Source organism: Tauraco erythrolophus, chromosome 15, assembly GCF_009769465.1.
Source record: "Tauraco erythrolophus isolate bTauEry1 chromosome 15, bTauEry1.pri, whole genome shotgun sequence".
Taxonomy (NCBI): domain Eukaryota; kingdom Metazoa; phylum Chordata; class Aves; order Musophagiformes; family Musophagidae; genus Tauraco; species Tauraco erythrolophus.
In genome coordinates this window covers 3,876,544-3,904,396 of record NC_141479.1, presented here as the reverse complement: position 1 = coordinate 3,904,396, position 27,853 = coordinate 3,876,544, and the positions used below count along the sequence as shown (strand labels likewise).

At 40.4% G+C, this 27,853-nt stretch overlaps 1 protein-coding gene across 8 annotated transcripts in view; it reads right to left on the bottom strand.

The window, feature by feature from the left end:
• Nucleotides 1–5,145: 5,145 nt before the first annotated feature.
• The window catches only part of SLC12A4 (solute carrier family 12 member 4), a 51,375-nt gene continuing 28,667 nt past the window's right edge, over nt 5,146–27,853 (bottom strand). For 5 of the 8 annotated variants that reach the window (XM_086620704.1, XM_086620709.1, XM_086620708.1 and 2 more), the window contains 21 exons: nt 26,141–26,287; nt 25,481–25,535; nt 25,015–25,145; nt 24,322–24,563; nt 22,228–22,442; nt 21,112–21,276; nt 20,930–21,028; nt 18,728–18,785; nt 17,358–17,532; nt 16,852–16,970; nt 16,246–16,344; nt 15,770–15,889; nt 14,884–14,988; nt 13,895–14,063; nt 12,612–12,807; nt 11,753–11,922; nt 11,440–11,571; nt 11,234–11,341; nt 10,250–10,434; nt 7,441–7,574; nt 5,146–6,313 (listed from right to left, as the gene is read on the bottom strand). In XM_086620704.1, the coding sequence (XP_086476830.1) occupies nt 6,222–6,313; nt 7,441–7,574; nt 10,250–10,434; nt 11,234–11,341; nt 11,440–11,571; nt 11,753–11,922; nt 12,612–12,807; nt 13,895–14,063; nt 14,884–14,988; nt 15,770–15,889; nt 16,246–16,344; nt 16,852–16,970; nt 17,358–17,532; nt 18,728–18,785; nt 20,930–21,028; nt 21,112–21,276; nt 22,228–22,442; nt 24,322–24,563; nt 25,015–25,145; nt 25,481–25,535; nt 26,141–26,287 (2,916 nt within the window). In that variant the 3' untranslated portion in view covers nt 5,146–6,221. Of the gene's footprint in view, nt 6,314–7,440; nt 7,575–9,504; nt 9,520–10,249; nt 10,435–11,233; nt 11,342–11,439; nt 11,572–11,752; nt 11,923–12,611; nt 12,808–13,894; nt 14,064–14,883; nt 14,989–15,769; nt 15,890–16,245; nt 16,345–16,851; nt 16,971–17,357; nt 17,533–18,727; nt 18,786–20,929; nt 21,029–21,111; nt 21,277–22,227; nt 22,443–24,321; nt 24,564–25,014; nt 25,146–25,480; nt 25,536–26,140; nt 26,288–27,853 lie in introns of all 8 variants that reach the window. The other 3 variants (XR_015222562.1, XM_086620705.1, XM_086620707.1) reach the window with 3 other exon arrangements.

Here is a 27,853-nt window from a genome sequence, read left to right as displayed (position 1 = left end):
TGCTCATTTGAGTTGGCTGGCCTGGCTGACCACTTCAATGGGCTCTTTTGAGGTGAGAAATATCTCCATCAACGCAAGCAAATTGTTGAAAATGGTAATGAACGGAGCCCAACCAAACACACTTTTATGAAAAACAGAGCCGAAGCCACTCTGACACGACAAGAGTCGTGCTAGTTTACAGCCCATAAACAGTGAAGAGGGTCGTGCTTCACCCTTGCACAGCTGGCCTCTGAGGAAGCGAATTGTGCTTGTCCTTGAAAGAGAAAAGAGCAGATAAGCCACAAAGAGTTATAGTGTGGGAACAGCTTGTATGGCCTCTGGTGGAGGACATGAAAGGAGCCAACTAAAAATACATTCAGTCCTAATTGTAGCCAGCTTATTTTGATGGAGACTATTTACATATTCCATTTAGATCTTTAATGTTTCTGTTGTGATTTTTTTTTTTTTTTTAAAGCCTCAGCAATTGATTCCTTATTAACTGGGTTTTTTTTAATCTAACAGAAAGCAAATCAAGGTATTTAATCACAGCTGTAAATTTAAAAGCAGAATGAAATTAACTGTTACACTCAGGAAATTGTTTCAGATGTGTAACAAGAATCCTGTGTATTTGGCTACATGAAGCAGGCAAGTTTGGCAAAGTACTAGGTTTGTATGACTTGCTACCTTGTTACCTGTATTAAGTCTTGAATTTAGAATTTATGCCTCTGGACTTTAAGCTGTAATCCTTACAATTCCTACTGCTGCTTGTAGATTGAGAGTGGGTCTTCTGTAGAAGTAGTAACTGCCTGACAGTTGAAAGACTCAACCAAAAATGCACTCCCACAAGCAGATTATGACAAACTGAGGAGCAATAATCAAGACTGGTTCATAAGCTTATTGACTTTGGGTTCTTTATTTCTTTTTCTATTTCTACAAACTGTTTTTTCATTCACACCCTCTGCTTGGCTGCTGGTTTTGCCTCTTGCTGACGCACAATGCAAAGGACGAGGTTGTTGGAGAAGGCCTCTGCATCTTGGCATTGACAACATCGTACACAGCTGCTCAGTGTCAGCCACAGCCTGTACAACAGATGCAGATACTCTTGTACTAAATGACATGGACAACAGCATTTGTTGAGAGAGGCTCACCTCACCCTTATGTTTCAGTTTGCTGAAGAGAAGAGCTTTTCAAAGGTATCATTTTTTGAAACTTAAACGTCTGGGTCGGGAAAGAGGAATCTACCTTCGCTCAGATTCACTGCCCCGACCTCCTGCAGAAGTGCCAAGGACAGGCCAACCCTGTCTTACAAAAATAGGAAGCTGGATTTTCTCTTGAACCTTCCAGTGTACGTGGTGCACTCCCTGCACTGTGACAGCTGTGGTTCAAATCCCTCCAATACTTCACTGTCTTAGAACCATGGAGATGGCCTTATGTTTGGAGGTGTACGGACAGTATTGTGTCCTCCCGGCAGCCGCACTTTATTGGAAAGAGAAGAAGCTACATCAAAAGGACATCTCCCATCTTGGAGTTGGTAGGCAAAATACGTGGTGAATTGTCAACTTGGGTTCTTCTTAAACAGCATTTTATGAGAACTGACTTTGCCAGACATTTCACTTTTATCTCACATCCAGTGCTGCCAATCAAAGAGGAGTTTAAGTGGGCACAACTTGTCACTGCTGCCCAAAGGCACGGTCCCATCCTGTTGCTGCATGGCTGTGTGACTGCTCGTGCCAGCACAAAACGGGCAGAGGTAGATGACACAAGAAAAAGCGGGAGAGGGCAGGCAGGACTGCCGCCAGAAGCAGCGGCAAGCTACGGCAATTCAAAGCCTTTCAAGAAATTCCCTAGATTTGGGCTGAGAGGAATGTTGAGCAAGAATTAAATTGTTATATCCGTATCTGACAGCAGAAACATAGGCACCTCCTGGGTTGGGTGAAAGGAAACAGATGAACAGTATCCAAGGATTGGATACTTAACCCACCAAAATTGTAGCTTGCTGCTTTCATGTCCCTGTTGAAGCTAACCCAGAATATCCTGTTATAGATCCTGACCGCCTTCACCTAGAAGATTAGTGGCCCAGCTGGTATTTTCCTCTTCTAGCAATTCTGTAAAAACTCTTTGGTGAGCTAGATCAATTTTTGTTTACTTATATAATAACAGATGAGATTTGTGCAGCGTACAGTTCCATCCTTTCCCTCTTACATTTTTCTTCAATGTCGTAGAATCCCTGGCCTACTTGCACAACACAGACCTCCAAAAGGTTGAGACCTCTGCCTGAGGTCTCCAAATTTGTTACTAACCTGTTAGCAATGCCAGCTCTGTGGGCCATGGATGTGTCCTGCCACGTTTCTGTTTCAGTAGTGACATCTATTATTGACATTGCCGGGGAAATCATTGCAAGCTGGAGAGCCTCAGACCTCATGGTGTCAAGGACTGACAGCTGTCTTGGGAGTCCCACAAGATGGTTCAGAGAAGTGAAAGAGAACCTCAGGCAAAGCCCTGTGCAAAGGTAAGTTAGGGACACCTCCTGTGGCCACTCAGTGCCAGCCAGGTACCCCTTTGCTTTTCAGATTGTCCTGTTTGCTCAGCCTTTCACCCATGTCTCAGCTCAGGTTCTGCCCATCACATGCAGTAAGTGCACTGGCTGTTCCGCGCTTGAAGCACCGAACAGGCTTGCTTCAGGAACTGTCCAAAGGAATGACTATGGATCAGGCCTGCCAGGAGTTGGCAGTATCTGCCCAGCTGGCAGGTGCCTTCCCCTTGTCACACTTCTCCCAACAGCCAGAGCCCTGCCTGCATTATTTTAAGGGTGGAGAGAGAATTTCAGACAGAAGTTGCCAACCATGAACTCCATTTTAGCCGATTGTCCACTGACAGGGCACCTTCCATTCAAATTGCTGCCTGAGCTTGGAATCCCAAGTGTGACCATGGTGGGAAAGTTTCTTCAAAAACTGCTGGACTGCACGGCAGTTCTGGTGCGGCAGACCCGGAGCGATGGGTACCTCTCCCCAGGGGAAAGCGGCGCTTTGTATTGGCAGCATCTGCCTACAGACCTGGGCCAGCGACTGTGCGGGGGGATAATTACTCCAGAACGGAATGAGAACTTCTGACCTCTGGAGCGCAGCACGAGGCAGTTGTTCCCGTCCCCAGGGAGCCGCTGAAGAAGCAAACATCGTTACGGATGACGCAGACGAGAGAATGAGAAACGGGGGAGGACATTGTTTAAAGAGAAAGCTTTTCACTGATCGCGTTTCGTTTCCTGCCGGTGCATCCAGAACTGACCCAAGTCCCGCTCAGGCGGAAAACGTCCGTGAGACACGACCGGCCGCTCGGCGCCCCCTGGCGGAGCGCGGGGCCGCGGCAGGACGCGCCGGGCGGAGCGCTCCCGTGCCGGGAAACCAACCGGGGACGCGCGGCTCCTCGCGGAACAGAAAAGGGCTGCTCCGCGGCTTTCGGACTGCGAGGGTTCTGGAGGTGAAGAGAAAGCCAAGTGACATCTTTGTGCTACAGCAGGAGCTCGTTAATAACTCATTACTGAAACTGCACCACAGCAGTTCTGATTCTTTATACCCACATACAAAGCCCTTAAATCAACTCCACGCTGTGTTTGAAATGCAGTTCTCAGCTCCTTACCAAAACGAGGATTTAAAGCAGGGACAGGAATGGAAGATGACCATTCGCTTACCCTCACAGAAGCTGACTCAACTAGGAATTACCTTTTTAATTGATGTTTTCCTTACGCGACCTTTTCCGTGCCACTTCCAGTGTTCACTGCTGTGCACCACTAGACTCGGTGCTTTGACGTAAGCCAAGTCTCAGAGGAACTTATTTTGATCGTTCTGTATACAGAGATGTCATACGTAATTGGAGCCTATTAAATCCTTAGGGTCCACACAATGCTGAGTTAGGGGGATTTTTAATCCACACTGTGTGGAATCACCTCTGAAAAACCTTAAGTAATGCATCTGTAGGGACATTCACTTGCTTGGTTTGATGTTAAAAACATAATAAAAGCCACAAGCAGGTTATTTGGGTCAGGTAATAGATGGCACTGAAATCCTTTTGTGAGGTGGTGTTACGTCATCCAAATGCACAAAATTTCGTAAGGAATAAGGGTACATACTTATCAGCATGTTTATATTAGAAGCTTACATTTAGTAAAAGAAAGTTAAACTCAGTTAGACCTGCAAGTCTGAGAAATAAAAAAGTTTCCACAAACTTTTTTTATTGCTTCTACAAAAGAATGCTTGTAAATATTGTAACTGTCATGATTACTGTACACTTGCATACTAGTACTCAGTCATCCGAAGATGTAAAAATGACCTCTCTACTAATAGCACACTATTTACAAATAATCAAGCTTTATTCTTTCCACTGGTTTTGAAGTGTGAGTGAAATGAATTTTGGTTTTCAAAAGAAACAAACAAAAAAAAAAAAATCAAGGACTGGTGTTAAAAACACGAAATAAAAAATATCCAGTAGAGAGCACACCCTAGAGTTGTTTCCCAGTTGTTGTCCTGCAGGGATCTTGCACACACTAGTACCGTCCTTAGGCTTTAACTATAAAACTCTTAAAACAAGCATTTTTTTATTCTGTTATTCAGAACCCTGGATAGTTTCTCAGATTTGTGTCTCACAAATTGGCCACGCTGTTATCAGCGAAACAACCAGGAGCACTATTACGACAGGGATGACAGAACTAGTGCACCAACTAGCAAGAGCCCATGGTTCAGAGAAATGGGCCAATCTCCACCTTTCTTCCCATACTACTAATCCATCCCGTAGAGGTTAGCTACACTTGTCCCTTGTACGGGAATATGGTTTTCCTAGACAGCTGGAAATCTCGAGGGGGTACCAGCTGGTGTGCATTTCAGAGTCTGCAGGTACGGAGTTCTACCTGGCCATTGCGTATGGTAGCAACTCCAGACCCAGGAGCCTTTACTCACTAAGTCTCACCACCAGGCTGCTTCAGAGGCTCAGCCAGCACCTCCACAGTGCAGTACATGCACTGTTTGGGGGAGCACCGGCTCCTCTCCACCACCTTCCCCTCACAGTGGATCTACCGGCACTGATGGCGCAGAAATGACATCACAGCAGCTCTGCGCAGGGACGGACAGACGGGGTGTTCCTGGGTAATTCACCATGGCACACAGAACAGAGAACAGGTTCAAAGTGTATGCAACATTTTATTGAAAAAATACGAATGTTCTGTACATAAAGTACAACTCAACGGGCTTGATAAAATCTCCAGAGACTTATCGGTTAATACAGGTCTTCTTGTCCTCTTTCTCTCTCCTCTACGGGCACAAAGCATACAAAGAAGCAGCAGGTCCCTGTACTTGTGCAAGTGCAATCCCATCGCTGTGCGTGCAGCGTAGCACCTGGCTCTACACACGGGACTCCAACATGCTCAATGTACTTTGATGAATGGTCTGCAAGAAATTTAAAGCATGGAAGAACCGCACAGGACTGGTCCTTCAATCCACTGATGATTCAAAATTTATTGTGAGATCTCTGTTATCCTAAACAGCCTGCATCTGCGTATCCAATATTTCTGACAAATAAATACAAAAATAAATAGGGATCTGGCCTCACAGAACCTCAAGTCTCAGAAGCAACACAATTTGTAGCAAGCTACATACATAATTTCAATACTATCAACATAATTTATTTAAATCTCTATCGATAAATGTATTAAAAGTATAAATTCTTATCCAATACTGAGAGTTTTGTTCTGGAAATAAACCCAGAAAAACAAAGCTTTTTCAGTCCTCCCTTAGAATTTAGTGTGCTCTTAGAAAATGCTTTTTAGCTGAACTTCAGCAGAAACTAGCTGCTATATAATGTAATTCTATCTCCCAAACCTAATATAAAAAGCTTTTAAAATCTTTTTACAGTAACTGGCTTTTATGTCCTAACTTTACATACAGTTACTAAAAATACTGCACACAGCAGTGCTGACTAAAAATAGGTTTAGTGTTAAGACTACATGCACAGATGCTGGAGTACCAAAGCAGAAACTGAATAATGTGGCAGCTTCACAATTAACTTATGTTGCTAATTGGATGGTGCAACAATACTGCAATCCCAAAAGATATGTATGTTGCAAATGGAAAGACAATGAATAGGACTGGATGACGAGAAAGTTAGCCAAAAACCTTTTTTTCTTCTCCATTTAAAACTGGAATGTCTGTTATGGCCAAGAAGGTAAACGTAGACCAGCGTGAGAAGCTTGTACTAAATCAGGAGTAAATTGTGATGACTTCTCGGCCACCTCCTCTAACAAGTAATACTCTCTCCAGACCCTCAGTCAAGACTTCCAGAAACTCCATGTCTGTTTCAGTAGTTAAGGACAAAAGAAGCATCAAAACCAAACTACACAGTGATTAGCCTCTGGATTGGGTTTCTGCGGGAAGGCTTTGGTGGTGGGGAGGCTGCAGGGGCACACCGTGAGGCGAGACCAGGGGCTGCCCCCGTGGTGGGGGCTCCAAAACGGACCCGCCACTGCTCAAAGCTGAGCCTGCCAGTGATGCTGGTGGCACCAGGTTACACAGTCACACTCCCTCCCAGCCACTCTCCATGAACACTGAGCGTCTTTCAGTTGCAGTGCTCAGCCCCTCCAGGGAACGGTGAAGGAATAAGCCTCCTCACCCATAACTCCAGTTTAAAATCTCTCCTGAGCTGTAGTAGCTGTGGCTGAAACCCCCTTACGCTAAGAGGAATGCTTTTATCCTTTCTTTGGCCAGCACAGTGTTGTGAAACAGACGTTACTACTATCTAGATTTAGGAGAAAACAATCATTTGGTCTGTAATTGGTGACTTGTGACATACGTTTTTTAGCACAGGCCAGTGAAAGCTCGCTAATTCCATGGTACAAACCCAGGCTGAAGAGCAGCTGTGGACAGAGAACTGCAGTGCCAGCAGGCTCACCAGATCACAACACTCATCCTCCGGCCTTGCTTAGGGGCGTGGTGCAGGTATCCCTCTAAACCCCTAAATACTGCGGGTTTGAATTTTAATCTTGCCCAGAGCATCACACTTGGATCCAAGCTCCCAAATTCTGATGTGTGAGCTATGCCTGAGACAGACCCTCTCCTTCACTCGAGTTCAGACATTGCCCTGCCCAGAGCGCTGGCTTCTGTGAATGCCTTCTTATGCATCTGCTACATCTGCTATTGAGAACTAAATTAGAAATGTAATTAAATTAACTTTAATAAATAAATAAGTTAAATCGGGTGAGAATTTGGACAAGACTGATTTCAAACCTACAAGGCTCCCAGAGCAACCAGTGGCAACTTATGCTTTAAGAAATTGCTACGTCAGAGCCACAAGCCAGTATCCTCCACTCAGTAGACACTTCGTCACATACTACAGCTTGACAGCATTTGTGGCAAAATGAATTCAAGAGCACAGATTAAAGGAAGATCTTCCATGTGGACCAGGCTTTGCCTGAAAGGATACAGTTTTCATCACCATCAGTATTCTTTGGAGGACCAGGCATGTTGAGGAGAACAAGTCTGGCATCATGGGATCTATTTACAATGACTTCATTTAGTTTCACTGCCGTGTGCATTCTTCGGACATTAGACTGGTTCCTGTAGAAGAAGCACATTCAGACTTACTGTTAGAAACATGCCTCTGAACTGAATGATTACAAAGGCCCTTTAAAGCATACCTTACGTGTCCTAAATACCCTGTTAAATGTCAGCTCAACACACAGTAAAGTTTTTCAAACTTAATGATGAAGATAGGAAAGACATTTCACAAGAGTTCTTCAGGTACTGCTAAGTCCATCGATTTTAAGATCCCTGGAGGCAAGTCTCCAGTTTACAAAGTTATGTTGCTCTTCAAGAAGCATATTTTATAAAGATGCTTTGCATAAGAAGTTAAAATACATTTGCACAAGGAGACGTGCTCTTTGACCATGGACACTTGTGGCTGCAGAGCCTTCCCTTCTGGCAGCCCCCTCCAAATCCCCTCGCTCCTACAACAGCACAGACCCCTCTGGACTCAGTACCGGAAAACTCTTTCTCAGAGACCCATCAGAAGCGAGTAGGAGACTGGCACCATTGCGCAGAGTCCACCCTTCCCATGCATGCCCTTGTATTTTTGTGTTGAACAGCAGTTGACATCTCCAGAGAAAGCCTGGTTTCCTACCGATTCGTAGGCTGGAATGCAGCCTACAAATAGCTGGATGCATGCCTGCTTATAGGGCTTTCCTGGTGTATAACAGGGATTTTAACCTTTCTTTCAGCTGGAAACTAATCAACTTCTCTGCCTGGCTATTTGCAAGAAAAACTTATGACCCAAGTATCTTTAAAATCTCAATTATGCTTTCAAATCTGAGTAGCCACTTGGTGCAAGAGTTACAGGAGAGAAGAGAATAGATGCACCATGATCTCATAAGCCTCCGCTCCTTGAGAATCCAGGCTAAGAGATAACAGGGTTAATTATTCAGAATAGATCATCACAATTCAACATCAATTCATGCAGTAACAGAACTGGAAAGGATCCTTTGGGGACTCTGAACCAGAGAATGTTTCCTTCCTACATGAAATCAACCATTTTAGTAACATAAAAGGAAGAACAATACAGAAAGAGACTTATCAAAGGGAGAACATATTTGCAGCTTTGAGGATTTTCCACTTCTTTTCTTCATTTTAATATATTAAAACCAAGTGTTAGCAGAAATGAATCAAATATTAATCGGTAACGCTGTTAATTCAGCTTTACATGTTATGAGTGAAAGTCTTCAGTATCCTTGCTGTTCTTCCAAATATTTAGGTTTGCAAAGAAATATTTTATGGATACAGAAAATAGAAGATGCAATGGTAAGAATAATGTTTATTATGCTAACAACACAATTTATCCACTTTGAATTATGTCTCTGTTATTTCATGTTCTTATTTAATTCAGAGCAAGGACATTCTCTATCTTCACCACGTCAGCTTCAGAAAGCCAGGGACAACACAGAGGCCAGTTTATGTTTACAGGAAGTGAGGAAGAAACCAGCACCAGAAACAAGATACTGTTATTAACTATGTATAGTTTGGAAAAGTAATTGAAAACTAAAGGTTTGGTATTCTCTAAAGTGACATTTAAAGTTGGCAGCTCCCCACTGATTTGAAGGTGTAGGCTGTAAGAAAGGGTTTGTTTAGTGTCCAGAAACTGCCAGAAATACCATCATAGCAGCGTTGTGGAACGAGAGCTTCTCTGAATGAGTAATGTTTCCCAGCTTTTGTGTCATACTCTGCTTAAGAAAATAGGTTCAGACCTGTAATTGTTTTCTATCCTGACTTAGTTCTTGTTAGGACAACTCTTGCAGTTTGTTTCGTGATATTTGTAATAATTCTGAGCTTAAGTGGCTAATCCTGCTCCCTTTAAAAACTTGGCAAACACTGCTCAAACTCTAACTCCTTCTCTTTTCTTCCACGATCACGTACAGTTTTCCTGCTTTTAGTTGAGAAAATGAAGTCTTCCCTCTCAACCATCTTAATGTACTTCTAAGTTAAATAACAAACTTACAAGTTTTCCCACTCTCTGAAAGCATGGAAGAGGAAAAAGTACAGGTAGTTAACACCAAACTCAGCAGAATTTCTACAGTATATAAACTACGTATGATTCATCCTAGACCAGATTTGAATTCTCACTCGTTTATTAAGAAGAAAAATCTGGAAGCCTGCCAAGTATGCAAAGCTGACAGTGAACTCTTCGTGTACAATGTGGTACATCAAAGAGGTCACAGGAGATCCATACGTGCTTATACAAAGCCACAAACAGAGCTTTATTTCCAGCTATTCAAGGGGCACACACATGGCAGCACTGAGGCTGCTGTTACATGCCAGTGGTCCTTCAACAGCAAGTCTGTCTTAGAAGGTTTTATCGCACACAGTCTATTCACAGTCAGTCATCACCATCTCCACAGCTTCTTCCTTGCTGTGTTAAACATCCCCACTACACATTACATCAGTGAAATTATCAGTCTGGTTTTTAATTGTGTGTTTTGTGGAGGTATCTGGGAGAGAGGAGGAAAGTTATAATCAGATTTAACAGCTCCAACTTAGAATTTGACTATGCCAAGTAAAATATTGAGGGATGTGTGCCACATTTAGTTGGTTAGAGATTTCTCAGGAGGCTAACTGCTGTCTTTTCAGTAGTCAGGTCCCAGTGTTTATTGCGCAAGTCTAACCCAAGGATTAGGAGACAAAATAAAAGCAGAGCACATTTAGAGTTTCAGGAGGTGCGAGCTGTTGACTCTGACAAGACTCACGGCTTAATGCTGATGAGATCTCTAAAGCTTCCCACAGCACTGCCTCGGTTCCGCTTCTCAGCATCACATTTCTCTTTTGTCCAGGTCATCTGGATGTTCTCAGGAACTGGGTCCCCCTCATCTTCTTCATCTGAGTAGAGGCTCTCCAGACGTGCTATTGAATGTCTGTCCTTTACCAGCTGAGCCTAGAGGGCACGTGAATGACACAGTGAACTCAGAGACTTTATTTTACATTCTCTGGTTCTGTTTAAGCATTGAAAGACTTTTTGCTCCATTGTATCCTTTATTTTGTACAGTCAGTTTAGCATTTAGGACAGCTCTGTCACCAAGCATCTGCCCTAGCCAATAATCCTACATACCAAACTGACTTTAAACAGTTTTGGTGGGTGTAAGCCATGCAGAATTTGGACTAACAGAGGCCTGTGTCTATACAAGAAAAGATGACGGTCTATCTCACACCATGACATGGTCTGAAATAATGGACAAGTCTGACTCAAAACTGACAACAAAAAAACAGTTGGACAAACACATGCAAAAAAATTAGATCATCTGCACCCTTCATAGCTACATGTCCTAACAGTCCAAACTGGAAGGAAATCTTCAGTAGGAAAACAGGATATGCTATAAACTGGGACAAACCTCAGACATACCATATAAGGAAAAACAAAGTCAAGAAAGGGATGAGACTTACATCCTGAAGTCATCGAGTATCATTTACATCGCAAAGGAAAGCACACAAATCATTTCTACAGCATACATGCTGCCATCGTTCTCCCCCAAAACAAATAATTTCTAGCATGGTTTTGCAAGTACAGCCAGGCTATTCCATGACTACATGCAATTTCGGGAAACAAAAGCTACACTACCTTACATCTTTAGAACACAGGACTTAAATTTAAGCAGCAGCTATATAAAACACTACCAGGAAGGCAGTTTGTGTCATCCACCTCAGCAGCCCATAGTAATCACCCACAAATGACATACCTCCCTTTCCCTCTCTGTTTTTGTCAGCCTCATTTGCCTCAGCATCTGAGATCTCTGCTCCATCATAAGAGTTCTCTCGTAAGTATATGCCGAGATATCACTATTGTGCTGCAGAAATAAGAAAAAAAATACTGGGCTTGTAATCAAGTTAAAACCAAACACCACCGTTTGCATCACAAAGTGAAACACGGGCTCAAATCCCTTACCATTTCTACCACTTCTACCTCTGCCTCTATTCGGAGTTGATAGAGAAAAGTAGCCAAGTCCTTCTTCATCTGGATGCTGTTATCATCCATCTGAGCGACAGTAAAAATTCTCATTTTGCATTTTCTCCAAACCTGGTGAGGGAATGTAAACTCTCAGTATTTGAACCAATAATATTTTCGCTGTACGAAACAGAAACGTATCAATATATCCACTCTCATTTATCAATACAAGCTCCACTACTGGACCTTGTTTCTTTAAACTAATGCACGCAGAAGCAGTTGAGTGACCAACACTCTTTTGCCAGCTCCTTACTTTGTGCTGTTTGAGAAGAAAAGGAAGCAGCATCAGCATGCCTCCATCATGCACAATCCACCACACATCGATGTTGCCTTCATTGTAACGTTCATGGTTGCTGGGGTAAAAAGACACATTTTTGGGAACCAGCAGAGCTAGATGGGCTGCGGTTGTGCAGCGAACAGTACCTGCCCAAAAGGGAACAACAGACAGTTACTTCCAATTCCGCAAGAGTGATCTATGGGTGTTGTTTTGTTTGTGTTTTTTTTTTAAAAAAAAAGTTACTCGCTAAGCAAATGTCAGCAAACCACAACAGTCATGGCTCACATAAAGAAAAGTATGCACAGCAAGGCTTGCACAGACAGGTTGGACTAAATGACAAAACGAGGATAAAGCAGACTCACAGGAACACAAGCCCTATTTCGTGTTTGAAATAAAAGCAGAAATCCTCAAAGCTAAGTACGAGGAGAAAGCATCTGCTCTGTTCTAATCTGACTGTTAAGTAACTGAACCAGAGGGGAAGGAGAGGGATATACACAAGGAGAGTACATCCAGTAGTGAAGAGAGATGGATAGATCAGGACCGGTGAAAAGACAGAGATTTTCAAGGGAAAAAACCTATAGTTTTCCATAAAACCAGTATCTCTCTAGTCTATAATTTTTTAAGCATTCATTAGACAGACTAATTTTAGCTGCTAGATTAATCTTTGAAGATCTTTCATAGGTCTTTTACCTATGTTTATCTAATTCCTAGAAAAAACAAGCTGAAAATCAAAACCAATTTATCAAAGATTCTGTTAAAATCCCCTGTGTGTACCATATGTGTAATAAACATCTCTGTTCAGAATGTTTGATCCCATAGAACCTTTAAAGCTCACCTATAAATGTCTTCCAGGACCTTGGATCTTCACTCTGTCTCCAGCCATACGGCCAGCCCAAAACCACAGTATTATGTTTCATGCCACCCAGTCCACAGGACTGGATCAAGTGGGCAATTCCTTCTCGAACTTTATTGGCTACAACTACTTGACAAAATCCTTTCACCTTCTCAATGTCCATCATGTTCTTAATAGTCTGCAAGACAGACAAGCAAAAACCTCACAATCAAAAGGAACTCCATGTACTTCTCTATCATGTGATTAAAACATAAATTACCTGTGAACGTGTGAACCAGGAAAACACATTTCAAAGCAAAGTTCCACTCACCCACTTTCCTTAATAAAACCCACTGATTGTGTATAATACTTATTTAAAACACACATACTTCCCTTCCAAACATAATAATTTCTAACAGATTAGGATAAGGGTTTTTTGGTTCGTGCTATAATCTTTTATTCCTAGTAGCAGTTAGTGTTATCTGTGTTACTATCTCACTTTCAGTGTTATCTGTGTTACTATCTCACTTTCCATTTTCCAATCCTAAACCACTACCTTTTTAAACCTAAGGTTAATTAACTTCATTCGGATTTTCAGTTTCAGATTTCTATGTAACATTCTGTGTTATCATACTCAATTCACAAGTACATGCACCAAACCCCCCACCACCTACCAAGAATACCAGACCCTTTATGTGTTTAAAAACTAAACCAAGTTAGGCCTACGAATGAGTTTTCCCTTTATAACAGTCTTCCTGTATAAAAAGCCTCTAGGGAAGGAAACAGTGATGTGCTGATACAATATAGATATTACACAGTGAGGAAGATGAAATGATTTATTAACATATTTTCATGACCATCCTTCAATGCTTTTTGTGATAAACTTGTCACCACACTGAAAGAGACACAGCATATTTGCTAAGTTTGTAATAATTGACCAAGTTATTGCAATGTTTCTTGGTATGCACAGAAAACTAAATAGTCCTCGTACCTCCATTAATCAGCATACACGAACTTCCACAGTAATTATTTCTTATAAATGAAGAGTTTTACGCAATAAGGCTGTTTATACAAGTTGCAAGCATTGATCTTATCACACTCCCAAGGCACAACTGGCAGCTGAAACACATCTGCCAGCCCTTTACCCAACAGCTGCAGTGCCACTCAGCCAGCCCTGCTCCGCAGAAGCCTTACCGGTACGCGTTGTTCCATGTATGGTTACGAAACTTTCATGTTATCTGCCCACTCACTCCTTCTTACTTTAGGAATTTGTTTGAGGCACCAACCTGTTCAGCAGCCTGGGCTTCTCCGTAAGTTTCCAAGAAATTCCCTTGGATCACTGATCCTATGATAGTCAAACCTTTACCAGCTTTGAGCTGAGATGCAAATGTTAACAGTCTAGGGTATTTTACATGCAAATCTTCATCAAGTTTCAGAAGCACCAGCAACTGAGGCCTGGAGAAAATACAAAAAAGGAAATGTTTTTTTTTAATAAGGCTTCAACAAAAACACTTCTAAAAACTGCCTCTCTCATCACTTTAATTGTGCTCGAGTATTAACTCTGAAACAGTACGTTCTTTCTGTATCTCACGCATTAGAGGGGTTTTAATTAATACTTTATTTCTCTTGAGTCAAAGTAGATTTGAAGCACTGAGGGAATTCTTCTGCTGCATTGTTTTGACAGTAATAAAACCTGTTCATGTACTTAGCTTAAGAGGCTTGCATTAGCCTTTTATTTATGTGGTTGATTTTCAAGGCTCCAGTAAGTACTATTACAGCACACTGTGTTCATACTGTAAGGCTGTCCTTCCAGATCTAGCTGGATACTTGTGACAAACAGTTGGGAAACATGAATATTTTCATCTAAACACAGATCCCGCCTGCTTTCTGTCCCTTAAGGTATTGCTACACATCAATTTTAATCCTTGAATGATAGCAGTGACTTCTTTGTGCCCACAGTGCAAATTATCATGGGATTCCAGACCTCTGTACTCAGAGATCTGCACAGTTTCCCCAAGTTCCGCTTCTGCATTCACCAATTCAGAGGTCAATTAAAGATCCAAAGGACATGAAAGGTCTGTGCATACAGGGCCCACACAGCAGGCCTTGGGCAGTGACAGGGCAGCTTACCTCAGACCCAATGCTTAGGTGTTTTTTAATATTCTGGACATTTAAATTCATTCACACAGACCAAAAGCATTTTGTTTGGATGCATCGAGTTCAATTCCTGAAGTGTAAGTAGATAGTCATGGCAGTACAATTCTAAAATGAGTACCTCCAGTTCTTCGTGTGCGGAGGGCCCTCCTCCAGCCTGAGTAAGGCGTACCTTGCTGCGCTGAGTGAAAGACCTCGGATGCCATCACCCCATTCCTTCTCCGCACTGTGAAGAACACACAATTTAGCCAACACATGGTTTCATGAGCATTTAATTGCACACTTGCAGTCATGCTATAGAGAAATCATTACCTGATAATGAATTTAATAATGTGACACACAGCACGCATCGCATGTCTATTGATTATTTGTACAGGTATGTATGTGATATTGCCACATGAGAAATGCAAATGTTTCAGTCAAATACATACCACAACAGCACCGTTCTGTGTTTTATTTGTAATCAACACACCACTACAGAGAATGCTTCCCAAGCATAAACAAACATCAGGTATTTCAATACCAATGTGTTAAAATTAAGTTATACAGGCACAGTGATATACAGCATATATACATATGCTATACATATGAATATACAGCCTGTCTCCATCAAATATTAACAATCTCAGGCAACCTAACTTGCAGATTCAGCTTTTCAGGGACTGTTCTAGACACACTTTTGCACCAGATAAACTGGAATGAGATGTCTGCCTTCGTGTGTTCTGGGCCTGAAGTAATTACATGCGATAGCAGAAGGATAGATCCCAACCAGGGCATCTGTGACTCTCGAGTTTCACCAAACACCTTTAGAGGCTTAACAATAAAACACTTCAGGGACTTTTGTTTAGCACTGACACAGTAACACAATGAAAAAAAATGAACTAATAAGGGAAGCCCTCCAAGTCATATGTCTGGGTGGTTCCTACTCCAAATTTGAAGGCTAGAGATAATTCATAAGAAATAGATCCAATTTCCTTCCTACCCTCTTCTATCCAGTTAATACTTACCCTTGGTATTCAATGTACTTGTAAATCATGCCTGCAATAAGCATAGCTACCAAAGCGTAATACCAAGACGAAATGAACATCAGTGCCAGACAAATACTCATGCCTAAAAATGAGAGGGCCCTGAAACAAAAAAACAAATATATTAGTGAGTAGTGGGCTAGAAAAGCTTAAAACCAAGTCAATTATTCTCTTGCTCTTTTTTCTTTAAATTGTCTGTGCTGAATTGGCAGTGAAAGTAGAGCTTCCAATGAATCTCCCCAGTCCCCAGCAGTTTTAGTATCCTGTTGTCGGAATGAAACTCTTATGCCATGAAATATCTGAATCTGGTCCGCTATGAATATTACATCGATGAACTCTTGTCTAGAACTGATATCTAGAGAAATAAAAGATGCCCACAACCCTCATGAAGAGGGTTCTTCTAAAACGCACACCGTAGATTGCACAGCAGGCGATGAGCATGCTGGCCTTTTGCTTACCAGTGATAGTATTTAAATCGGGGCCGCCAGTTTGGAGTTCTAAGCAGAGTTTGTACTGCACATGCTAGATTAACAAAGAGGTAACACATCAAGAAAAACCTGCGGAAGCAAAAACATTGCAAAACCTTTTAGCACTCACTTTTTAGATTCTGCCTCCAATTATAACCACACGAATGATTTACGGTCAAAATACAGCTGCCCCGTCACGTGTGCCTATCCCTCTGATTTTTACTAGCCTGAACTATCAGTACAAAGTAGTTAGAACAGTTTTAATCGGATCAAGTTAGAGCTATCTGCAATATCAACACTATCAACACTTCATTCTGTGATAAAAATAACATTTTCCTAAACAAAATCATAACATACTAAAAACATGTTTATTGACAGAATACTCCAGAGCAGAAACAGCTAGATTTATATGTAGAGTCTGACATCAGAGATCTCGCAGAAATAATAAAAGTGGAACTCAGGCTCCAGTAATTTGCTTTACTGGTTTAAGATATGGTTCTGAAAGACAATCAAATTAGCGAAAGTCTAGAGTATTGCTTTTTTGCCTCACACCACCCCCTCCCCTCCTGCTTAAACAGCGGCCACCTTGTTTCTTACATCGAGAGAATTGGAGCCACCATGTCAAGCGAAGCAATAAGGATTCCCAGCTCAGCAATTATTGCTGTTAACAGAAGAGCCCATGTCGGTTCACCATTCGCTTTTCCATGACCAAAAACCTGAAGAAATAGAAATATTAAGCATATCTTCCAAGTATTTCATAAGGTTCTAACAAACAAAATACTGCATTTTAAAAAACAATAGTAATTTTCCTACATACTTTTTTATCTAAAGCAAGGAGTCAAATTATTCTAATGTCTTTCTATGCTTCACTGAATTAGATCTTAGATTTCTTCATAAAATTACCATATATGTCTGTTCAAATTATTTTTTAAATATTCTGTTTTTACCAAAAGAAAACAAAGCATTAAAATAAAAACCATCGACCTTCACTTCAACGCTGGGCAAACTAGGGAAAATAAATCAGATTTCCAAGAGCTGGTTAGTTACTATATACAGAACGGGTTTTTTTGGGTTTTTTGTTTGTTTTTTTAACATGTACAAACCCAGAGGAAAGGGATGATGTTGTCCTTCGCTATCGCCTGCAGCAGCCGGGGGGCTCCGGTAAGGCTCTGTAAACCTGCTCCACAGGTAGAGAAGAAGGATCCTATCACGATGACCCACGGCGAGGGCCAGGAAAGGGTGCCCACCACTAAGTTCTTGTTCACTGCATCGCCGTACCTGCGGAGACGGACAGAGAGACATTCGTGTTCAAAGGAGTATTGCTTGGTTTTGTTGGTCTGTTTTAAGATGTCATTTAAATATTAAATATTATGTATTTTCTTGATTAGGCAATACAGGAAGTAATAAACTATCTGAGTTACTTTTAATACACAGGTAGGAAGTGTCTGCAGTCTGATTTAAACAATCTAAAAACTTTCTTTTGATTATATATTATAAAACTCTTACATTATCATCACAATATTATTTTTTACTTTCACCTAGAAAGACGCAGTTCCTAACAAAAAAAAAAAAGTTTAAAACACCCAACACAATCCAGTATCAGATATCTCCACAGAACACTTTCAGGGGTTTTTGGTTGGTTGGTTTGGTTTGCTGGTTGGTTTTTTTTTTTTTTCCAGACAATTCTGTTCACAAGCACTTCATTGCTTGTCCTCTGGAAAGAGTCCATCAATGTGAAGGAAGTTTTCAGAAAAACCACTGGTAGACTCTAGTACTGGGAACACTGTTATTGGGTTTACAGACGGAAATGTTTGATAACCAATAACCAGAGGGCAGAGGTAACCAAATACCAAATCTTGTCCAATTACAGAAGTCTGATTGGGTTTCTATGCAAGAAAATAATCACAAATACTATGAGGAAATATTTATTTCTATTAATACCACTATGAGCAATACAACACGTAGAGTTACAGATGAGTGCTGTCTGCCTGTCTTTTAAGAACTGTCTTCAGCATAGGTCAGGGGACGTATGTTACACTGCTTGTTGACTTAGGGGACTGTGGTCAGCAAGCGCAAGAGAGATTAGAGCCACTTTGCAAACTACCTGCTAATATATCATAGGCTGAAATAATTTCAGCTCCTTGGCACACACTATTGACGTCACCAGTGCTTTTACAAAAATCAGTGGCAGTACCTCAGATGGTAATGAAGGCAGAAAACAGTTCTCAAAGAGTACTTTTGCCAAACTCGGTAATTAGGAAGGAGTTAAGACATAGGATGGAAAATCTCTATCAAATCAAATACAAGAAGATTGCTAAAACGTTGTTTATAATTTGCATACAAATATGGTTTAAAAGGCACCCAGAAGTAAAAGTCAAAAAAAAAGGGAGGGGGAAGCAGCAGAGGAAAGAACACATCTTCCTTGTGAAAAAGGAAAAAAAAGAAAGGAGAGCATTAGAGCAGTAAAACTTACTTATCTCTCAGGACTACGCCTTCTATGCAGGCTCCAAACAATAATACACAACTGAAGTCTGGAGGACAATGTGCTAAGGAAGTAAGATTTATTTAGACGTGGCAGATGAAACAACCATCGAAAGTACTGTGGAAAGTTCAACATGTGCCTCTGTCCTATGCCATCTGCCCTGCAGCATCTCCTAAGCACATGGTAAAGCTGGTGACTAAATTAATATTAGAAAGTATATATGAGCAGTGAGACATTAAAGTGATAAAGCTATTAGTCTAAGTTTCAATGTTTAAAATAGATAGCTTTAAATGTTACGATAAAGGAGATTTCTCTCTCCTTCTCTTGTGTCTGAAGATAAGAAAGGTATTTCAATATCCATTTCTGTTCTATACTAGCAGATTAAACTGACCTTTACATATGAAACTATTTCCTTTGAAGTTATTTTGAACATATAGCAAACCGTTACCTCATGCCTTCTCATTCTGTGATCTCTGATGGCATTCTCATCACCAATAAGCCTTCGAATATTTGGGTTCGTTATTAAACTCTACTATTACTGCACTGGGGAGTACAAAATAGTTCAGGTTTTTTGGATCTGACATTCCACTAAAGTTTTTGATCTTGTGATTTAAGTTTACATGAATGATTAAATCCTAAACTCTACCCTCTATCTCAAAATGTGATTGTAAAATACAAAGAGTAACAGAAGGGGAAAAACACTGATCACTCCTAAAAGTTATGGTGTAAGCTTTCCACTGGGTGGCGTATCAGTATCTACTTACGAAGTTATCCATCGCCAAAGAAGTTTGGAACCGCAAACATTTAAACACTAGAGCTGGGGGTTACGTCTGTGACCTGTTTTAATATCTGTTAAGTTCACAGGAAATGCAGACTTCTTGGTACAGGGTCACTTCCCAAAGGAACATCTGGAAACAGCTGCGCTCCTAATAAGCTGAGTCTAGTGAGATGGGATCGTTGATTTACAGCTTGGCAAGGTTTGCCAAAAAACAGGTTCAGAACAGCAGAATTTCCAGGAGAGTCACCAATCTCAGCCAGCTGCCCTTTGGGTGGGACTTATTCAGAAAGCTCTTACAAATAAGTTTTGAAGTCTTTGCTCATATTAATAGTCTTTTGCCTTTTCTTTCTTTTCTTAATGTCCTATGTTGATAAATTGTAGTTTAGGACACTGGCAGCTAGATGAAGCTGCAAGACCTTGGCTTCATCCCTTCTCCAGCAGGAGAAAAGAGATTAAGACAGTCTTTCTCGAGCAAAGCTCCTGTGGTCCTAAGTCCTGAAGAGTTTAACCACACACAAAACCCAGCAATTTCAAATAGGCTGTTCCTCTGAACGCACACTCAGCACCTAGAAATCTGGTCTGAGGAACATCCTCATATTCTGCATATGAGGTGCTCCAGTCTCAGTGGAAACGGGTGGGAAACAACGAGTCATCCAAAGCAAGGTGGGGCTCACGACTCAGCGCAGCATTTGTAATGCTTCCAGGCACGTCAGCTGGGGATGTGTCTAAGAATCATGGACTAGCATTAAATCAAGATGACTGTGTTAAAAATCAAGGCAGAGGGGGAAATACAGTCCTGTAAGCTGACTGAAGATGATCTTTTTTCACTGACTTAAAAATAAATACATCAATTCATTGGTACCAGTGAGCAGCTGACTCCACGCATGAACTTCTCCCCCCCAAAAAAACTCAAAATCACACCCACTTGAGGTCTGGGGAACATCTGCTCTAATTTCTAACTCCAGTTTATCTTGCCCTAAAATGTTCAAGAAAGTATATATTCCTTAATGTCACTCAAACTAAAAGGCCCTTTTTTTTTTTTTTAAAGGAACTGAAATTTATGATCTCTCCCATTTAAAGCCTTCCTTCATCTTAACGGTCCATTGCATCTTAAAAAAAAAAAATATACCTGTATTCCACCAGCCTGAAAAGCCATACGCCACTGCGTAGCAAAGAAAAGCAACGGAAATGCAAAACAACAAAGCAAAAAACTCAACACAAAAAGGAGGACGGAAAACAACAGGATAATAATTCTGATGCTTTCAGCTCAAGGACTGTTGTGCTTTTTTTTCCACTGACCAATCATTCTCCCACTGATAATTTAGTCACCTGAAAGCAGTTCCACAATCAGATACACAGTCATTCATCTGAGTCACTCAAAATGGGTCAGGCCTCTACTCATTTTAAAAGGATACAGACTAGTGATGTGGTGACAATAGCAAGAATTGTTCCAACAGGAATGGATTTCTGTGCATCTTTGAGGTCCCCTGATCTGTTTGAACCAGCCATGATACCTGAAAATACATTTTGGACGTAAGATCAAGGAAGAGAAGAAAGCTCCAAGACACAAGATGCCCTCTCATCCCAGTATTCTCACCAGTCACTGAAGGGAAGAAGATGCCAACCAGCACCATGAATGAAGTAGCTATATCTGAAAGCACATATAGATGAAGGTTGTTCTTCTGGCCTGCTACATCAACAGATGGGTGATGTGCTTTCTCCAGTATCTCTCCTTTCTCCAGATAATTGCTCCATAAGTTGTCTTCAATGTTATTATCAGATCACCACAGAGAAGAAAAGCATGTTTCAGTTCAAACCTGTTCTCATTATAATGGGTCTACGACTGAAGATTACAAATGCAATTCATGCAATTGAGTGATCAACGCAAATTAAGACATAAATAAGTTACATGAAAGAAAATTTATATTGCATGCCTCCAAGGGAATCTGTAACAGAATCAGTAAATACATATGAATAGCCTACAGAAGTCTAAGCACTTTTTATCCTTTAATATTACTAAACATAACATTCTTAAACTTCATACCTATTTTAATCCCAAGAAACACACTGAATATTTTTCATGAACCACCATACCCACACATAGCAGCTCGGAGAATCCAAAGCAGCAATATTGACCAGCTTTCTGGTTATAAACTGATTTGTTCTTTAGACAGTGGAAGAATTACAGAATTACATGGTTTGCATTTGAAATTTCACTAATAAATGCTTAGTCCATTTTAAAACCTAGACTACTGGTTCCTGTGAAAATGGGAACCTTAGGCACTCAGCACCTGCACAAAGCAACTGTTCTGTGGAGTTCATTTTAATAATGAATTCTTTCAAGGATATGATATTTGGGAATGGGCAAAGAAGGAGGTATACATATATACTGGTTTTGTACAAGTACTTCAGGACATAACCTTAACTTGTCTAAAATGGAGAGTCATAGGTACGCAGTCTTGAAAAATTTTAACAACTTACTTGCAAATTTAATCAACTGTAGAGCAGACAAGTACTATATCAGGAGAAAAGTGCCATCTACTCCTTTTAAAGATTGTAAGGCTTGGTTTTCTGTATTGAAAATAATTTTCTTCACTGAAATTACATTTCTTCAGTTCCTCTTTCTTAACCAGCAGGAAACAGTTCAACTCATTTCAACTGCTTAGCATGCCTCCTTTTCAAGGGGAAAAAAAAAAAAAACATTCTATCATACCTTTTAAAATGCCACTAGCAGCTCCTGGAATTCCTGCTATCTCAGAGACATTGTTCATTAGGAAATATTCATCACAGTTCTCAGTGGTCAAGTTTGTACTGTGGCAGAAGAGCTCCCAAAGCTTAGAGGCCACAGTAATGTTATCTTTAACTATGGTTTTGGCACAAACATCAAACTGATCTCTTGACAAAGTCCTGTTGCCCAACATGCAAATTCTGGAAGAGAAACATGAAAGCCAGTGTTATTATGTGGTACCAGGAAAATTAAATCCACTCTTCCCCATAATTCTTCCTTCATATCATGGAAATTCAAGTGGCTCTAGCCTGCTACATCAGTTCTCAGCTTCAAAAAGACAGTAGTAGCAGGACAAAGACTGTATATCTGTTTCCTCAAAGGGTCAGAAGTATAAAGGTACTTTTTCAATAATTTTGAGAGAGGTATAAAAAGCTACATCAGTGCGATTTATTGAGTTTGGTAAATTTACTTTAAGCAATGAAAGGGAAAATTAGGCAATATTTTTGGTTTTAGTTAAACAGAACTACTGAAGTGGAAGAGACCTGAAGAATATCAGCACTCAAATTACTAGGTATTTGGAATTGCACCATCCCAGTTTCTGCACAGTAGCACTCAAATGACCCCTGACATTTTAGCTTCAGAATTAGTAACATACATTTCAATCACAATAAGCAAAGGTTCTTCTTGTCAGAAGGTATTATGCATAATCGCTAAAATCCTCTTATGCCTGTTGTGTTTCACCTAACCACAAATACAGATTACTCCAGCACTGAAAATTTTTCATCCATTCTCCAAAGATGGTTCCACAAGACATGGTGATACAACATAACAGCTTGCTGCCACTAAAAGTTCATTCAGCTTCTCTTCCCAGTGCCAGAAAACATCCACAGAAAAAAAAACCCAAAACAGTATAGTTTCTTCCATTTTAATAAATTTAATTGTTTCACCGTTCTCATCAAGCCCTAAAGCCAGGAAAATAGAAGTGACAGGGCCATTTCTGTTTGCAGGCCTGTGAACTGTAACTTCAGAGAAGCCTTTCACCCCAGAATCAAAAATAAATACAGCATCTGGTTACTTCAGCAAAAGAAAAAGGAATACAGCCCAAAGAAGAAAGATAAGGAGAATATTCAAGAACAATCCAAGAGACAATGAGGGGGAGATAGAGACATTGTTTGATTTTTAACTGCTGTAAACCTGCCACTGTTGTAAAACATGATAATCATTGGGCCCTAAATATCTAAAGGGAGCACTTGACAGTTGCAAGTACTTAGTTATGGTCACAACATTGTAAGACAAGAATAATTCTGCAGACTCAACTCCTCTATTTCCATTCCATTCATCTCTTGTCAGCAGCATCAGGAAACACTGCATTTCTGGTAAAACACATGCATCCACATCATTGCTGCTCCAGCTCTGAGTTGAAGAAACTGTATTACATGTTCAACTGCCAACATTCCAAGGAACTGTTGTGTTCAGAGCAGAGCTACACACAGCAGACTAATTTGCTTTCAGACCAAGGGGAAGTTTCACTGGGGCCTCAGCACGGCCCCACCATCGCACCTCCCGCGTTCCTAAGAGATGCCCTATTTCTCTGCAAGCAGCTGCACCACACCACCACAGTTCCCAGTCACGAAGGCAGCACATCATGTCTAACTGGCCTGGGGAAAACAGATCTGCCAAACTGCTTCCTACTGAGGAGGACTGTCACAAATAACCTAGCAAAATTCCTGCTAAAATTTAACTCTACAGCCATAGGCTAAGATACTGGATTGTCTTTGCAGGAAGCAGAGACATGTCAGCCTCCATCTATCTGTGTACCCACCATGAGACTTCATTCTACCGAAACAGCTGAAGAATTTAATAATGCATTCATTTTAGCCTAAGAAACTTCTATTCCATAAGTTCTGCATGCAGACGACTATCACTGTCACTATATACAGCTAAAAAAATCTGAAGTAAATCACAGAAAAAAACGTAGCTTTGACAATCTATTAGGCACAACTTTTAAATAACTTCCACTGAACCCCACCTTCCAGACCTGCAGGCAAAGCTATACCGCCATCCAGAAATAATACTCACGGAAATTCTGGTGGATCAAAGATGGACTTGATAGCTCCAGCATAAATGGACAGGATGGATATTACTACGCAGGCCAAGAAGAGGGAAGCGAATTTGTTAACGTATTTCACACCTACAAAGACCACCACTGCCATTAGGATGAGGAATACAGTTCCATACACCCTCATGTTGTTCAGCATAGCACTGGATGCATCATGGGCACCAGATGGATGAAAAATTGCTGCTTGTGGCACAATATAGGTCTGAAAGAAGAAGAAAGAAAGCAAGCTGAAGGAACACAGGAACAGAACTCCGTCTATATCACTGTAGTGGTCTTGTACCTATACTGGAAAAGTACATCACTTTCCAATTTGCAACATGCTCTTCACCAGAAATCTTCAGTTTATAGGAAGAGTCAAGCCCATTCTATTTCAGTAGTACAACTCAGCCAACCTTATCAATGATGAGCATGTGTCTTTGATTAAGTCATACTTCCATCTGTGTTTTCAGGAGAGCTTCCACTCTGGATAACCAGTGTGCAACTTCCAAAAGGAAGCACTAGCAGTACAGAATTGGGCACTGAGAAACTGGAGACCTTCTGGTCACTACCTGCAAACGTGTATACAAATATGGGACAAGAACACTGCGGTATTTTCTAAATACTATTTGTCTTAAAAGCAGGACTACAAGCAGGACTACTCTGGTACTACTCACCAATAAAATCTCAATGGCACCAAGGATATACATCGCTCCTGCAAATGTTGTTCCCAAATAAAAGCACAGCCCTACAGCTCCACCAAACTCTGGGCCTAATGACCTGGATATCATGAAATAGGAGCCACCAGCTATGAGACAAGAATATGAGAGTAAAATAATTATTTATTTATTGTTATAAACTGGAAAATATTCATGACAAGAATACAATAAAATTACACCATATCTGCTTTTGTGGAGGTTCAATTGAAGTATCTTTTTATTAGCACACGGGTAACTAAAAACCAAATCAATTGATCTTCAGCCTAATTGATACTAAGAAGAAATACTATATGTCAATTCAGGCTTTGTATCCCAGCTTAAGCAAATTTTTCTAGAAAAAACCCACATTAACAGCTTATAGCAACTTTTGTATTGTTTGGGTTTTTTTCAAAACACAAATGAGAACTTTGCTAACTACACTTACCTGGAACAACACCATTTGTGGCAATAGCACTCATCGATATGGTTGTCAGCATAGTCTGGAGAAAACAAGGAAAAGGAAGCAATTGTATCAACAACATGTTTTAAAACATAACTTATCTCTTAATAAAGCAAAGCTGCCACTGCATATAGGACACAATATTTCTCTTTATTCTGTCTTGACAGGTTCTGAAAGAAAACAAGGGTAGGAGGAATTTAATCATCAAGCTGTTGAGACTTTTGCTTGAGAGATGACCACTGCTTTATCAGGTCAAATAATGGGTGTCTGCAGACAAAGCAAGATAAAGAAGCACAGGTGTGTCTCCATCTGCAGAGCTGAAATCCCAACAAAGGCTAGTCCAGCAATGCAGGCAGCCATGACCTGATACAGGCACAGAAAACAGCTGCTTGCTGAACAAACACCATTTTTAAGACTATCTACACTAGATACAGTTTGCCAATTTAGAAATACTGGCCAAAAAAAGGAAAAAAAAAACCCAAAGGTGTTAAAAAAAAAAAGAAATGACATGGCTACAAACATAGCAGAAGTGTCTAGCATAAATCTGGCTTTTCTTTACACAAGCATCTACAATGCAGCCTCTCCAAGTTTCTCAATAGTTTCACAGAGGTTACGTCATTTGCATTATTTTACCTATATACTTACACAGCAGCAGCAAAGTAATACAATCAGGAAGGACTGAAGAACTCCAGCCATTCCCACCATCCAAGTCAGCCGAAGGAAGAGAATAACCCCAAAGATATTCTGCATGCATGGTAAATAAACCCCCATCAGGGTGCCCATGCTGGGTGACTGAAAAAAAAAGTTTATTCACATTCATTAACTGGAATTATTCAAAGCACAGATAACCGAAAAAGCCTACAACTTCAGTTTTTCAAATGGTAGAAATATGGGAAACCTGAGGTAGACACACACACAAACACTATTACGCCAGACTTCCAAAGAAACACCAAACCCACAAATTTCTGAACAAAACGCTGAGCCTATCACATCTTCACATTTGAAGAAATTATACTCAGCATTTAACACCAATTGCTAACAACAGAACATATGTGTGTTTTATTGTAGAACCATAGGGTTTCTAGAATGAAACCCACTGAGTGCTGCAGACCTCGAGTAAGTACTTTACTCCCTAGAGTTTACAAATTAGTTTCATGGAAAACATACTTTTGTGATGTTACAACTAGAAAATATTTGGAACTAATCTGGAGACATGCATAATGTATTTTCTTTCATTTTATATATTCCATGTAAACCTAATGATTCTACCTTTCTTGTGTTAAATATTAGCACCAGACTCTGAATTACATTTGAGAGTGATTGAGAAAATACTAGTTAGTTACGTGACTTCACAGGAACTGCGCATGACTGCCATTCAATATAGTATCTTGTAGAATTCTCCTTTGCCCAAACAGTTATTGCCAGAGGACAGTCAGACCCAAACCACTGATATCAAAACGTCACTGATAAGGGTTTTATTTCAATGAATACAGAAGCGTTCCCTGCATTGGCACGCCTGGCACTAGCAGCAATTCAGAGGCCCAAATCTCTGTGATTTCCTGCCAAGACATTTCATTGCTCCTGCTTTCTGAAGTTTTCTTTTGCACTTAAAATTATACAGAATGCTGAAACACAGGGGGAATAGAGAGTGTAACTTCTCAAAGGCTCATCCCTTTTCATACTTCTTTCACATAAAACTTTCATATATACTTTCATACTTCTTTCTATAAACAAACCTGAATTCCAAAACATACTACAGAAAGACAGCATTTAAAGAAACCCAAGAACAACCATCTGAGAAGGATATTAAAGGGAGGTGACAACACTTATTCAAATTTGACTTCACATAGCATTAACTAAATTCAAAAATAAATAGGTAATGTACCCTTATATACAAATTAGTCATGAATCACAAGCAATGATACTTAAGACAAGCACAGTACTCTTAAAGCAATAAATTGGCTGTCGAAAACTTCGTTCTTGCCTTGTCTTCACTATGGAAAAATGTAGTTACCTAAGGTAAGTCAAGAGTATATTTTATTACACAAAGCAAAATCCTAGAAATATCAAATGGTTATAATATCACCAGGTCAAAATAAGCAACCTAGGAATTTAGTGCTTCAACTTGCAATTACATGGTACAATTCAAAACTTCATCATCTGCATTAGGAATCTGCCCTGCAAGAGATGAAAGAAAACTGTGTCTAAGCACATGATCCAAACACATCTGTGTTAGAAATGCCATGAATTGCTGACTGAATTTTTTGAAGCCAGCTTTGAATTCCTTGTGTGACTAAAGTTAAACGAGATCAACAAAAATTTCCAAATACACACTTCACCTTGGGTGAACCTCCTGAA